General features: G+C 41.9%; 1 protein-coding gene across 2 annotated transcripts in view; it reads left to right on the plus strand.

The window, feature by feature from the left end:
- cntn4 (contactin 4) overlaps window positions 1–15,193 on the plus strand; it is a 137,388-nt gene that overhangs the window by 99,230 nt on the left and 22,965 nt on the right. For both annotated transcript variants that reach the window (XM_035632563.2, XM_035632562.2), the window contains exons 10-11: window positions 2,747–2,876; window positions 3,689–3,839. In XM_035632563.2, the coding sequence (XP_035488456.1) occupies window positions 2,747–2,876; window positions 3,689–3,839 (281 nt within the window). The remainder of the gene's footprint in view (window positions 1–2,746; window positions 2,877–3,688; window positions 3,840–15,193) is intronic.

Below are 15,193 nucleotides of genomic sequence, written 5' to 3' on the forward strand. Positions count from 1 at the left end.
GGTAACACTCAAGTTTGTTGGCTACCAAACAAGTCAACACAGCTGTTTTCATGTGTATTTAATGAAGCATATTAGATATCAGAGGCATTATATTTATTTGTCTTGATAATCGTACCTTACACCTACTCCTTCCTCATTCCAATGTCAACTGAATAAATTCAAATCAAAGTGTTGCTTCTTCTGAAACTGACTAACACACCTCATCACCACTCAGCCATCTGGATTCATAAAGATTTATGATTTATTGGAACAATGAGTCCTGTTGATTTCTGTGCAGCAGATTTCCCCTTAAGATAGACATAATAAATGGATATATTCAGCATGCCTGGGTGAATGGATTAATCAGCAAAGGTGCTGCATTGTCTGAAATGTCACCATTAACCACAGTGGCTTAATGAGTGGAGGAGGGAAAGGTCAGTGATGTAAAGGAGCGGTGGGGTAGAGGATGGGCCATTTGTTGTTATTTATTACACTGAATCAATTGAAACCTTTCTCAAACCGCAGTTCAGTTGAACTTATTCCTGCTGACGGTTTTCCAACTTTGAGTAACAGAAATAAGGCGATCAATCTGTGAAAACAACAAAACATAAGTTATAGGACGTATCTGTTGTAGGTAAAAATAATATAACGATATACTTAGCTGAGTGTGGTTGCATTAATTAGCGCCCAACTTTAAAACTGATTTTACAGTCACTGGCATCTTTGTTGGACAGTGTGACTGTTTAGCGAGGCAGACCTCACAGATTATGAGGCTTATGTTTTTGCTTCTTTACTACCACTCTAAAAGCGATGGTTCATTGGAATGCTTTGTTTCTGGCTGTTTTCATCTTCTCTCTGCTACTTTATTGACATTGGCTTCGGGATTAAGTGGCTGTGCAATTAGAGGGAAACTCTAGCGTGAAACAGGATTTAGTCCATTTAAAGGCATATGGGACCACCATACTGAGGGCTTTCTCTAGTGTACTTGAATTGAGGTTACCCCCCAGTGGGACTCTAATGTCACAGCCATTCATGAACTTCGAGAATGAATGATGTCATTTCTGTGATGAGAGGAGGGGAGGTGGCATGAATTTATTTGCCTTCCCTACCTATTCAAGCTCAAGTAGAGCAAAGAGGCTGCGGCTTTCATTCTCGCTGTTGCAAAGCGGAGTCCATATTTACTTGTCGTTTTTCTTGCCCAGGAATGTACATTAATCAATCAAATTTCTATCAATAGAATTCACATATTTCTTTCACAGTTCTACCCCGGTGAGCAGCAATAATTACTCGTTGTTTTACCCTGTAGTGAGATTAAGCTTCCATTGTTTATGATATCAAACTTTTGAGATTCAAAAAAAATCCAGCCAATGTTAATTTCAGTTTGAAAGAGTTGAAACAACACGATTATTTTCCACCACTGTTTTTTGTATTGGAATTGTTATGTGGCCAAGTTAAAATATGAAGCGAGTTTTACATTTTCCAGCGGTTTCACATCATCCTCACAAAGGCTTCCAGTAATTAGTATTTCTGAGGATCAAATTTCACAGCAATCAAATTCAAGAGGCTCACTTTTCTAGACCATTAAAGTCATCTCCTTTATGCCACCCTGTGCTTTACATGCTTTTCACAGTTTTATATCAAACGAATCGGACCAGTGTGGCTGGGAAATGACATTGCCAATCATTCTCTTTCAGCATAAGGCGTGCAGATGGTCCCCCCAGGTCCCTGCGTGAAAAACTGCTGATTTGAGAGGAACGTCACGTTTAATTAATGGCAGCCGTAAACAGGAGAGCTCTCCATGCACAGCAGACTGATATATGCCACCACTTGCCTCCCTTGCCAGCAGGGATATTTGTCCCTGCACATCCACAAGCTTCCAAGCATTATGGAAATTCTGGCACAACCTGCTCAAACACAGGATTAGTGTGTGATCTTTCACTGAGGACAGTCTCTCTTTTTTCACGTGACTCTACCTTAATCCCCCTGTGAGTGGAGTTCAGGCCGCTGAGACACCCCTATGGAAATGGGCTCTAATGACATTATGGGTGAGCCTGAGGAGAACACAGGAGATGAAGGGCGCGAGGTGGCAGAGCCCGACACAGCTGCATGGAGATGTATAAAACCGCTCAAGGATTTTAATGCTGTAGTGACGGTAGTTGAGCGAAAACCCGAGTTCAGAGAGATAAACGTATATTGAGGATTAAAAGTCCAACACATGCACTGATCCAACTGAGTTTTTTTGTTCTGTACATTCTGCCCAGCTGTCCTTAAATAGATCTTAATTTGATGGCACAGGGACAAGCAACACGTCCCGCGCAGGCAGAAAAAAAACAAAAAAACGATAGTCCGAACAGATGAAGAGGCGGCACAGCATGACCGTGTACACACCACTTAGTATGTGTAGGGCATACCTATCAGAAAAGTAATTTTCACAATGCAGTATACCTCAGATGTTATGATATTCCTTCCCCCCTCCTTATCCCCTCCTCCTGCTGAAGGGGAAACAGGCCCCGTGGTGCAGTTAGAGATATAAATAGGCCATGGTTTTATTTCACTCTCATAAACATGCAGATTGATTAGGGTCATTTTCTGCTAGCCTGCCTCCATCCACCCAAGCCTTTCCCTCCATTAGTGATGAAAACCGAGATTTATTGCCACATCTGTCACTTCCAGACCATAATTCACTTGCCCACTGGCTGTGCTGTTTTTCATGCAGATGAGCGCCGGGAATAAGGCATATTAAGGGCATGCGTCTCTATGTCCACAGGAGCGCATACAGGTCGCCAACGGGGTGCTGTCAATCAGTCGCCTGACCCTGTCCGACACGGGAATGTACCAGTGTGTGGCGGGGAACAAGCATGGAGAGGTTTACTCCAACACTGAGCTCCGAGTCATAGGTAAGACACTGGCACGTTGGCATGGAGATCTGTCCATATTTGTCTTCCATCTTCTTCCTCCGCTCGATTGCAACTGATGACCTCCGGCCTCTCTGTTATTGGCCACTAATTGAAAGGCATTAATTATGAGAGGAATGTGTCCGGATGACATTGATGTATGCCAGAGCTGCTTTGCTCACCAGCCTCGCCCATCTGCCCTGTCGAGCCTGTCACTCTCCCCTCTGGGCCGGCAGCAGCTCTCGCCGCTCAGCTTCCATGTCTCGTCCTGATCACGTTGCTGATTGGAGTCAGGCTCAGTGCAGCTGAGGGTACCGACAACTCAAACTCAAGGGGGGGGGGGATTCAAAAAGAACGTCTGGTTACAGAATCAGACAGTCACCTACCTTTTTGAAAAGAGCGAGTGGCCTCAAGTCAGGGAAAGTTATTATGCTGGAATAATCACTTGGTGAAGCACCAAAGAGCAAAATATCACAGTCGTGAAAATGTGACAAAGAATCACATGCAGCCTTACCGGGAACAACTAGAAGTTACATTGATCTGTTCAGCTACTCATCAACTGCGGTCATTACTATTTAGCTTACTCATCACTAATTATTCAGAGTGAGGAATGTAATCTCGCCTCTTTTAATGATCCATGGCAATATTGGAGTGTGCAGTATTTATGATCCCATTTTGCATTTTTTTATGTTTGCAAAAGGAGATACATTTTATATCAGATAAAGGATCAGAGGTAATTTGGATAGTTTGGAGAAAAGGGAAGGAGATGTGAGTCTTTTACAGACACAGCCTTTAATATGCTGCTCTTGTCTCAGCTGTTGCCCCAGATTTCTCTCACAATCAACTGAGGAGCCAGACGCTGGTGAAGGTAGGAGGAGATGTGCTCGTCGAGTGCAAGCCAAAGATGTCTCCTTGGGGTGTGATCTCGTGGCAGAAGGGCAGCGAACCACTTCGAGAGAGTAACAGGTAACGCTACTTCAATACATTTTGTTCAGATTTTTGCCACACTGTGAGCCCAGCCAGACTTTTCCCTGCATGTTCTCTGATTGCTTTTGGCCAGATACAGATCCCCAGAGGTCGTGTTCATGTTTAAATATGCAATACAGACACGTCTTTATGCTGAGTAACGCCTCCTCCTTCCGAATGTAGCATCTTGTCCACATTTGAATATGTAGCATTTTGTACAAGTCATCGCTGATGTGATGTTGCCCTCAGCTGGTTGCAATATTGGACAATAGGCACATGTGATTAATGCATTTGAAAAATGGCAGCAATGATCACTTAGCTTAGCTTAAGCTTGAGGCTCAAACTGTATTGATTCAATAATAACAAAGTGTGTTTTGAAAAACGAGGGCAGGGAGAATTTAATGTAAGTCACAATCAGACTGCATTATGGGGAATGTAGTATGTAGAGTTTTGGGGGCTTGACCCATATAAGAAACTGAAAGTCCAGATAACTCGGCCTCTATTCCGATTCAACCATTTCCTTTTTTAATCTCTCCTGAGGGTCCAAAACTTGATGGAAGTGTAAATTGACACTATAGAGTGCCACTATAAAACACACATTTGACACTTGTTTTTAAGTTAGTATTTCATATAAGTTTACTTAAAATCAGTAAGTCAAATGTTATGCTAACTGCAGCAAGATATAACAGTTAGAGCTTGGACTGACAACAGTCCTGAAGCAGCCGCATAGTGAGATTTGTGTGTGTGTGTGTGTGTGTGTGTGTGTGTGTGTGTGGGAGTGGGTGTGGGTGTGTGCGCGCTCCGCTGCAAAATTAATTGTGCACAGGGGGCAATTGTTTTGATCTACCATCAGAGTTGTCACAAATAAAAAGTAAGTTACTTCTCTACTTCCAGAATTTGTCTCGGTATATTGTGTTTGTAATGAGATGCAAGGTGTTCTATAGTCAAAGTAATGTGAGTTCAAAAACACTGTATCAAGGTACACCAGAGGGCCCCTGCCGCTGTGGCACAGTTTATTTCTGTATGTCTTAAGAGAGATTTTCGTGACGCAATCCTCAGATGTGGTGAGAACACTGACTGAACAGCTAAGAGGAAAAGCAGCATGACGTCTAACTGAGTAATGGTTAATGGGCTCTGCCACATTTCATCTCCTGCAGTTTAGTGGTGGCCAAAGAGACTCGGCAAATCCAAAGTGCTAATGAAGTAGTTTTCACCTCAGCATGGATGATGAAGACCTCAGAAATGGAATTATTCAACTTCGGAAACAAGTTTCTAAAGAAACAGAGGGCGATCGCAAGACCCTGCATCGTTTGACCCCTGAGATGGGAGCGCGTGCCACATGTGGGCCACTTATGCCAGCGTTTGCGTGTGTCTGTTTGCTTGCGTGTGACGTCTGGCCAAGTGGCCTCATTGCAGACAGGGGTCACCCAGTGGGTGTCACCACTCTAGCATCACTCCGCTCTGACAGCAGGCCTGTGTGCACGGTGTCTTGCCAGCCTTTGCATATATACAAAGCAGTGTTGTTGCTTGTCAAACAGAGTGGCGGGGAAATTTGCATAGTGGTTTCGCTGCTGGTGCCCTTCACTCGCCCTGTGCCACTCCCATCACACTCTTCAACCTCGCAGCGGCCGGATCATTTTGACCCGGTTGTTTTGAATTTGTAACTCAGATTGATGTTTTACATTTGTCTTGGGTGTGACAATGATTTGATTGTGTCTTTACCAATGTTAAGTAGCTGCTTTGTGACGCTTTGTTTCCCCTGAAATCCTATCATCGCATGTACTTTTACTGCAGTGTTCTCACTTATTCCTAATTATGAATCACAAAATGACCAGCTGCTGTGATAAATAATGAATAATTCACTTTTTCAACTGCCTTTATTTTGGTAGTAGTTGTGAAAGTCAGAAATATGTTTAAATGTTTTTACTTGAACTGAATAAGTAATATTTGGCTCTGGCCATCTGTGCTACTTCTCCAGAATTAAGAGGATTGCCAGCTACTTAGTGGTTTGACTGTTTACAGAGCTTGAAAACACATGCCAAAGCCTTCAGATGTGCTGATTACAGCTCCCCCCCTTTTACTCTATTTTCTATTATCTCCATTTTTCTCATCTGTGACACTGGCACATAGTGTGTAGGCCACACAATAAAAATAGTCAGCATCTGTTGTGGTAATCATTAGAGCAGTTGTCTTTAAACGCCCACCCTCTAATAGCTGCCCTGCCCGTAGTTCGACGGCAGCCTTTAGTCTTGTCCTGCTGGACACTTCGGTGACAGCACTGATGCAAACGAGTGAGTGCAGACGTTGGGAAAAAAATAACATCTAAAAAGCACACAAGGTACAATTTTTGCTTGGCTTATTAATATATGTGCGTGTGCACACTGCGTATGCATGCATGTCGGAGCACGTCTGTTTTGTTAAGCACCTGTACGGGACGGTGCAAACTCATAAGAGGTAGCTGTGAACCCCTTTTGTCGAAGATTAATTGCCTTAATTGCGTTAGTACTCCACAGTGGCTTCAGCAGAAAGGGAACCAGTGTCACCAGCTGTATAATCCATCTTCATAGCAGCAGCCCCCCTTTTTTTTCCTGCAGGAGACCAGTGGAGGGGAGGGGATGTCTTATCTACCCCAGACAACCCTGCAGGGACGAGGTTTAGATGACATCAGCTGGAACAAAGCAGCTGAGAGCGCAGAGCAGAGCAGGTCTTGCTGATGGGAGTGTAAGTGTGCTGTGCCAGCCACGGAGAGCAGCCTAAAAAAATAAATAATAATAAAACATGCCATTTCAATATGTCACTGGCAGGAAGAAATCAAGTTTGTTAGGCCGCTCACGCCAGACGCACTCAATCAGCTGTCCCCTCACGAGCCGCGGCAGGATGTGCTGACGTCCTGATGTTGTTCCCTCCTCAGTCAAATGCTCAGGACCCTCAGTATTTATCTCTATCGGCTCTGGCAGTCATGCAAATATTTGTGCTGGATCTTGCCAATCCCTTGAAGAAGGTGTTTGGGTGTGGCTGCGACAAATCCCCCCACTTCGGTATTCAGACGCTCTGATCTGTTTTTCCTTGACTGCACAGTGGATACATGTTGCATTGTCATTTGTTTTGGTACATACTGTACTAAAAACAAAAAGAGTGTGTTGTGCGTTGTTTTTTTGTTTTTTGTGGATGACAGTTACAAGTTCAGCATGCCCCAGGTATCCATGGCAATTCCTTTTAGTAAGCGCAATCTACAAGGTCACACAGCTGGAATAAAGGAATGCTAAAAATGCAAATGTTTATTTTATTTTATTGTAATGAGTGACAGGGTTTTTTTCCTCCCTGGGTTATGCATCATATTTTTCCAATAAGGTATTAAGAAAAGGGGAAAATATGTGCCCTGCTGTTGGCTGGATTCATGGGAAAGCACAATTGAGTCCTTCATGTGCTTTATAATTGCTGAGAAGAGACTGTAGTCCAAGAACAAAATGAAACTGGCAAACCGCTGCCCAGTCAAAATGTAATTTGGGCTCCAGCTGTGCCAAAAAGTGCAGAACAGGAACATACAATCTATTTAATGTTTTTTTAAGTATTGATTTATTTCTTCAGAATCGAAAAAATACCTCCCCTAATCAAAAATAGTTGCTAATTTTAATAGTTTAACAACATTTATTAAAGGATATTTATCATGAATGGTCACCCATAGCCTCTCTCATTTACCATCTTATATATTAGGCAAGTCTGGTTCTGCAACCTGTGAGTCCACATCACACAGAAAAAGTACTGAACGGTATACTCTGCGTCCTCAGAGCTTTTTCCTGTCTGTCCCAAATGACTGCACTGAAAATGAAAAGGGGCTTTCATGAGTTGCTGCTTAATGCTTGATTTTTCCTTGTTTTTAATTTGGTCTAAAGTTGCCCTTTAGGTTAAAGGTTAAATAAAATGAACATAATCTGAACTCTGAACAGAACCAACTCATGATAATAGCGTTTGTGGCGAGTGGAGAATTCTACTAACTATAATGTCGTTTTAGGTTTAAAATGGAAAAGTTATTTGTCTAAAAAACGGCATATTAGTAAATCACTGCTGACAGCCTGCTCCTGGTGATCATTGTCACTTGTTACGGCTGTAAAGGTTCTGAAACGGAGCTGAGGATTATTTAACATATACTGTAATGGTTTATGTGGCAACACAAACAGGATCTATTGATCTTCAGTGTTTATTTTTATGTATCTTAGCAGGTGATTTAAAATAGATGTGAATGCTTTAATGTTTCAAACATTCTGTATTTCCCCCACGGATTTAAAGCCAGAAACTCCTACTCGATATTGCTGTTGCACACCCCCTGAAACTGACCTGTGTGAAAAGTTTCACACCCGGTGTTAGCCGTAGCAGTCATTGTGCACTTGGGAGGGAAACCGTTTGAGTGACATCTTTGAACAAGTACAAGAGGCTCGTTGCCAAGGTAACATCATGTTCAAAGTTTTTTCACCTCCCTTTTACCCCAGATTAGTGGTTTCAAACAGCCACAGCAGTGCAGTCCTATGGCACACTGAGGAAAGACATAGAGGAAGGATAGTAATTGAAAAGTAGTGTAAAATGGTTGAAATTCACACATTTTAATTTATGACGGTTTGTTCCCTTTTGTTTTTAAGTCAGAACTTTATGTGGCGCTGTTGTGTGGTTTTTAATGAATTACAGTTAAATATATTATCACCTTTTTTATTAAGCAGGCAAGGTTATGTCTTGGTGGATTTACATCTACTAAAAAAATCTTGCAGAAAAAAAAAAAGCCCATTGCTGCCAAAACATCTCACTGCAAATAGCGGCTCAGTGTCCTGCTCGGCCCCTGATCAGAAATAGCCTTTATCGGTTGTGAAATGATAAGACAGAAATGCTAATCTTGTTGGAAAACGCTTCCCTCTTCAGTGGTTTAAAGAATCTAATTCAACTATCATGGCTAACGTTTTTTGGGGGTTTTTTTTACAGTTAAATGCAGATAAGACTGAGGTTCTTACCATAGCTCCAGATAGTAACACTATCTGCACGCTTCTTACTATACTGGGTCTCTTTCTCCGGCTAAGGGATCTATTCTTAGAAGTCTCTGTGTCATTTTCGAGCAAAACACTAAATGCTTAACCCGTCCTTGTTTGTTCCATTTAAAAAAAAAAAAATGAAAAAAACGTTAGTCCGTTTTATCACAAGCTGAGCTGGAGATGATCGTTCACACATTTGTAATTTCCTTTTCACCTGCCTCAGCAAGTCGTCTCCGGACGGTCCAGAAGGCTGCTGCAAGGCTGCTGACCGCATGCAGTGAGATGACCCACATCACACCCATCCTATAATCTTTACATTGGCATCCCATTAAATTCAGGATAAATCATTCTAACATATAGAGCACTCGAGGGTCAGGCATCTCTGATCGCGCTTACCTTCTATCACCAGCAGGTCACTTACAGTAGGTCTGCTGACCAGGGCTTCCTGGTCGTCCACGTACTCGACTAAAAACGAAAGGCGATCATGCATTTGAAGGAACGCCCTTCCCACATATATAAGATCTGCAGTCTTTTTGGAAGTCTTTAAAACCAGCTGAAAACGATTTTTTTCAGCTTTTTTTTTGCATTCCAGGCCAGAATGGTGGCTGCAGGTTGGACAGCATACCTCCATGAAAAAAAAATCCTGGCGAGTGTGTATATGGTTAAATTATAAAGGTTAATATAAATGAAGATAAGTATATCTATGATGCCATCTACATTGAATGTGGCCACAGTCGACATAAGTGTAACATTTCTTTCGACACTTAACAGTGAAGTTATTTGACCACATCTTATGAGGTTATCCCAACTATAGCTATTCTATCCATACTTTTCATTTGTCAGACAATGTGGAATGTGTCCTTTCTACACATATACACTCATAAATAAGGCCCTGATAAAATATGACCCTGACTCTAAAGACGACCTCATATTTCCCACTTTTTTTTTGTAGAAAGACTTCTTGAACAATTACATACCTCTGTTGAAATACCATTAGTCCGAAGAGCAGACCGCCCTTATCCTTGAAGCCTTTTCTCCCATAAAAAAGTGTAACATGAAAAATTTTAGCAGAGTATAAATCATGTAGCTTTTTTTTTATCAGTCTGATACTTACAAGCTCTTGGACGTGGTCCGAGTCCATTTTTCTGGAAGTTGTCTTTTTTTTCTTTTCTTTTTTTTCTGGGGCTCTCATCATTTGTGACTCTAGAGATTCTTGGCTGACAGATGAGTTTGTCCCTGGCCTGTTCCTGTAGTAAAGATGTCAGCCGATGATTTCCAATCATCAGTAATTCATTTCCTCCAAAATACGTCAAAGGGACTATCAGAAACTGCTGCAGGTCACACCTAACTGAACACTTTTAGGGTTGACCCATTCCATAAGCTACCATATACACAAATTATATTTTCTGTATATATATATATATATATGTATATATTAATAACAATGCTCCAAAAAAGCCAAAATGCAATCCGCTGTAAAAGCCTGGCATAAACCCAGTGTTACAATAGGGTACTCTCCAGGGGGGAAAAACCCTGAGAATAGGATTTATTGAGAATACGTCCTAAGGAAATGATTCAGGAATGATGTTGGATGTGCACTTTGTCATAGAAAAACATTATGTCTTAATCTTCTTAGTCTTTGTAAATCTGGCTGAAACAAAAAAAGGTGTCCATTCCTCCTGAAGCAGATGAAATGATAACAGCCTTTGTTATTTGAGCTTTATTCCATATTGCGCAATTATTCCATGTTTTAATATGTCAAAACTGCACTTACCCCTGTCATGAAGTAAATAGTATCACATCTCAAAATGGCCACATCCGTGCAACTTGACACACTAATGGGCCTGTGGTTTCAAAGTCAGCAGCATTTACTTTGAGAAATCAGAAGCTGGGGGGGGGAAGTGGCCCAAATGTCAGCCCCTGCCTCCTCCAATATTTCTCATTTCATCACTCATCACAAATTGAGCTTAGACGCACACTTTGAGGCCACTTTAATTCTGCTAATTTTACTTTTGCCAACGCATTGACACGGACATTGAAGTAGCGAGTGTGTCGCGTGAATCAGTCAGCGTAAGAAATCTATATCGCGGGATGTGACTGACTCATTTGCCTGGGGCACTTTTGAAATCATCTGCTAGGTATGTTTACATCCGTAAGTGGTGTCTGTTAAAATTGGAGCTGTAGGTGCGAGCTTAACACGACAGGCTTTTGAGTGGCTCACAAGAAGACGCAGGAGGCTTGCTGTATGTAGCCTGGATGTTGATTAGTCTATTAGTCTGTAGAGAGAGAGCAACAAGTTATGTAGCATGGATTGGCCAGATTCTGTCCGTCGTCATGACCCACTGGTACAACTGTCCCTCTTGCCCGTTACACATCCCGCCCACGCTGGCAGAGCAAATAAGCATGGCTGTCACGTAAATGAAGAGATGTTTCGCAGAGTGATCTCCATTTATAGCCCCATCTGCTCTGCCAGACGCACCCCAGAAAGAATCAGTGTCAGGAGAACACCAAAACTGCAGAGGAGGCATAGCAGCGAACTTTGCATTAATTTACTTATCGCGTATCTTCCTATCTGTCTATGATGCCTTTGTTCTGTTTCAAGGGGATTTTAATAAGAGTCTCATCAAATGTCTCTGGGCTTAATTTTATGAGGACTTGGAATTAATAAGCTCTCTATGGAAACAGGTGTATTAATAAAGGTGGTGATTAAATGATCTGCGCGAACGGATGGCCCAGCATTGCTATTTCCCTCACCCCGTTCTTGGGCTGCATGCTATGTTAAACTTATTAAAAACGTTGTTTATCATGTGTAAATGTCACATCACATTTTTTTCTCATCAGATCTCTACTTACCTCATTTGCCTCTAGTTGAACACCTGCTTTTGAAGTGGAGTTCTGACTCTTTGTGGAGGTTAGCGGTGTGAACGTGCAGTGCCAAGCCTGAATACTGAAAGCTTATGTGCCCAGAAGGGCTTATTTCATTACTCTGCTCCGAGGAAAGGTTTACGACCTGACAAGGCTACCGTGAACAGCTGACTGGTAGTTTTCCTTTTGTCTTTGCCTGCAACTCTACACCCAGGCCGTTGCTTAAAAAAATTAAGGAGTCCCCCGTCCCCAGGAGTGAAAGCAAACTGAGGATTAGTGCTCTGCTGATCCTGGCAGATGCAGACAGGATCACCCGGCAAACACTGTTCAGAGGTGCCTACAAGCTCACACATCTGCATATATCAGATTAAATGTTGTATTTACATTTATTCATTTATTAGAAATCAAAGTAATTGAGCATTTGAATGGAGGAAAAGCGTATTCATTCTTGACTGTGCATGACATTAATGATATTACCAAGGTCAGCAGGACTGAGTGTAGGCTTTATTGCCAAGTACGACTCATTTCAATATAACAGGGCAGCTCCTTCAACTAAATGGCTCACTTAAGATGACTAAAGATGGTTTGACTATATTCCAAGGATTCATAATACTAGCCTTCCTCCTTCCCTGTTTTTTCAGTGACTGTCCAAGCCTTGGCCATTTGTGCCCGGAATGTCACTTCACTTCAGATGAATTTGAATCACTCATTTGATATTTGCAGCTCTAAGCACAGAAGGGGGCTGCGCCATGTGTTTGACATGATGTGATCATCAGATAAATTTAGATCAGAAAAATAAGTAGCCCATGACTCGATTTGCTCACTGTGAACTTTAGAGACATTTCATGTCATGTACAAATGGAGACATGACAATTTCTCCCAGATGTTAGAATGAATCCCAGTCACCAAAATGGAATTTTATGTATACTATACGGAAGATTTGATCGAGAGGATTGAGAGACTTAAGGGTTTGTTGAGTCACAATTTCATTCATGTCCATGTTCAGACTAGGCATTATCATCCATCTCAGGTTATCTGATCACGAGTGGACAGGTGTGAACACAAAGGCAGTAAAATGTTAGGACAAAATCCAATGTGACAGTTTACCTCATCATTCTTATGATACTGGGATTAAAGAGGCAGTGAGCGATTCTAAAGCAAAACTAAAATCAGCGAATATTTCCTCACGGTTATGAGGAAAAGCTGTCGGTTATGTGTGCGCGCCGAAAAAATATCCGGGTTTTCGGGTCAGCCCAGGTTCTGAAAAGGCCAAATAAAACAAATGGCACACTGCACCACACTGTGCAGTTTGTAGACATCACTCGTCGACAGCGAGACTTGCTAGCGGTTGTCACGGCAACGCTGTAGTTGCTCTCTCTTTAATCGCTCACAGCCTTTTTAACTAGCTCTATACTGTGCAAGAACCATGCAAATGTATTTCTGTCTTCTACAATTCTTAGCCGGTGTTGATGCGAGACCAGCTAAAGCCTCCGTTTTTTGAACAGAATATCACGGTCATAGGGTGCTTTTTTGTATTAGTTCCTATGAATTGTTAAAAGTCAACCAGGGGCATGGTGCTAACATAGCTTAATTGGCTAGCTGGCTACTGGTGATACATTGTGCTGGCAACAGAATTTCAAACGGTAAACCGTGCAAGAACTGAAAGATGGATTGACAGATACGAGGGGCAGAGGAGTTGATTATTAATGGTAAGCATGTGGCAGACAGAATGTAGTTACTTATTTTCAAATGGTATAGCCTAAAGGGGTGTATGTACATGTGTCCTCTTCCTTTTTCAAGAGGTCAAAAGTGTTAACAGTGTAACGTGTCAGATTTCTCTCCGCTTTCTGGTCAGAGTGCTCCATGTTGAAGGACACATTGCTGATGGACAGACTTTACAGTACATTGACCTTTGCTTGTTAGGTCACAATCACAGGCATGCATTGATTTTGTTGTTGCATTTAGAGACCATCAAACTGATCAGCAGATCAATTCACTCCTGCTCTTTTCGCCGTATCCTCTCACATCCCAGTGCATCACTCAGACACAGTATATCCTTCAATCCATTAAGACTTCAGATCACGTGCCGCAATAAATGTTCAATCAGTCAGACTCTACATTTGCTTAATTATATGTTTTTTTTTTCCTTTTCTGGAGCAGGAGGAAGGGGGATTGTAAAACTTCAAGAATCTAGTGCTGACTGACTCAACTCAAATAAATCTCAGACCAGAGATAAAGTGAAGTCTGTGATGTTTGCTGAGATTAGGTCAGAACCCTCTTTACCCATCCACATACTGCTGGCCAGGATTATTTTTATCTGAAAGACTGTGGCTGATATCGTTTTTCAAAGTGAGAATCCGCCAGCGCAGCATGAGTAATCCATCTTGGTTCCTCTGACAATTTCCTGTGGAACATGTGTGTGCTCTTTATTCCTGAAGGGATACCTCAGCACATGGGAAGAGATAAATATCTCTAGAAGGGGAATAGACCAGGAGAGCAATTTGTGATTAAAGGAATCCTCTGGAAGTACATACCCAAGCCGCTGTGCAGTCCTGGCCAATAGATTCCCTCCACTCGCAATGCAATTACCGACACAATCACATCATGTTCCACAGATGAGGGAGTTAAGATGTGCTCAATCAGCCAGCTTCATTAAGACACCTTCCAATAAAAAAAATTCCACATTTACATAACATTAATTTCTGTGGGTTCATTTGCACCAACGTCCTTGGACAGCAGTGTGTGTGTGTGTGTGTGTGTGTGTGTGTGTGTGTGTGTGTGTGTGTGTGTGTGTGTGTGTGTGTGTGTGTGTGTGTGTGTGTGTGTGTGTGTGTGTGTGTGTGTGTGTGTGTGTGTGTGTGTGTGTGTGTGTGTGTGTGTGTGTGTGTGTGTGTGTGCGCGTGTGAGTGCTTGAGTGCGTTTGTGAGAGAGAGCGAGGGAGAAAAACAGATTTTTATGCTTATTTTCCCATTATAGGCATAACAATATTTTCATGCCTGAGGACATTATGTCATCCAGAGCACTTTTTCACTTTATTGTTGAAGTGAGACCAGATACCAAACTGTGTTGCACATTTAATTTCATTTATCTAAGCATTATGAATATTGAGGCTCAACCTTTTTTGTTATTTAGAAAATAAATGCACCGCCCAATTCCTGGACTGGAAAATCCAATATTCATATGGTCTAACAAACTGCTCTCAGGACTGTTAGTATTATAATGCAGTACACAAGTGTATAATTCCTGCTGTATCCATCCAAAAAGTAATACAAAAAAAGCAATACATTCTAGCTGTTAGGGCTACGATGAAGAAAACTTGCCATTTCACTGCCTACATTATGGTAATACACACTGGAGCAGTAGTGGTAGTGTGCATTTCATAGAGAAAGAGATTAATACTTGCATCGCAGCCCAGCACCCCTGTCCCCTGGCCGTGATTTCATAAAACAACCATATTGCCAAAGAGGCTTTAAT

This window comes from Scophthalmus maximus, chromosome 6 (assembly GCF_022379125.1).
Source record: "Scophthalmus maximus strain ysfricsl-2021 chromosome 6, ASM2237912v1, whole genome shotgun sequence".
Lineage (NCBI taxonomy): Eukaryota > Metazoa > Chordata > Actinopteri > Pleuronectiformes > Scophthalmidae > Scophthalmus > Scophthalmus maximus.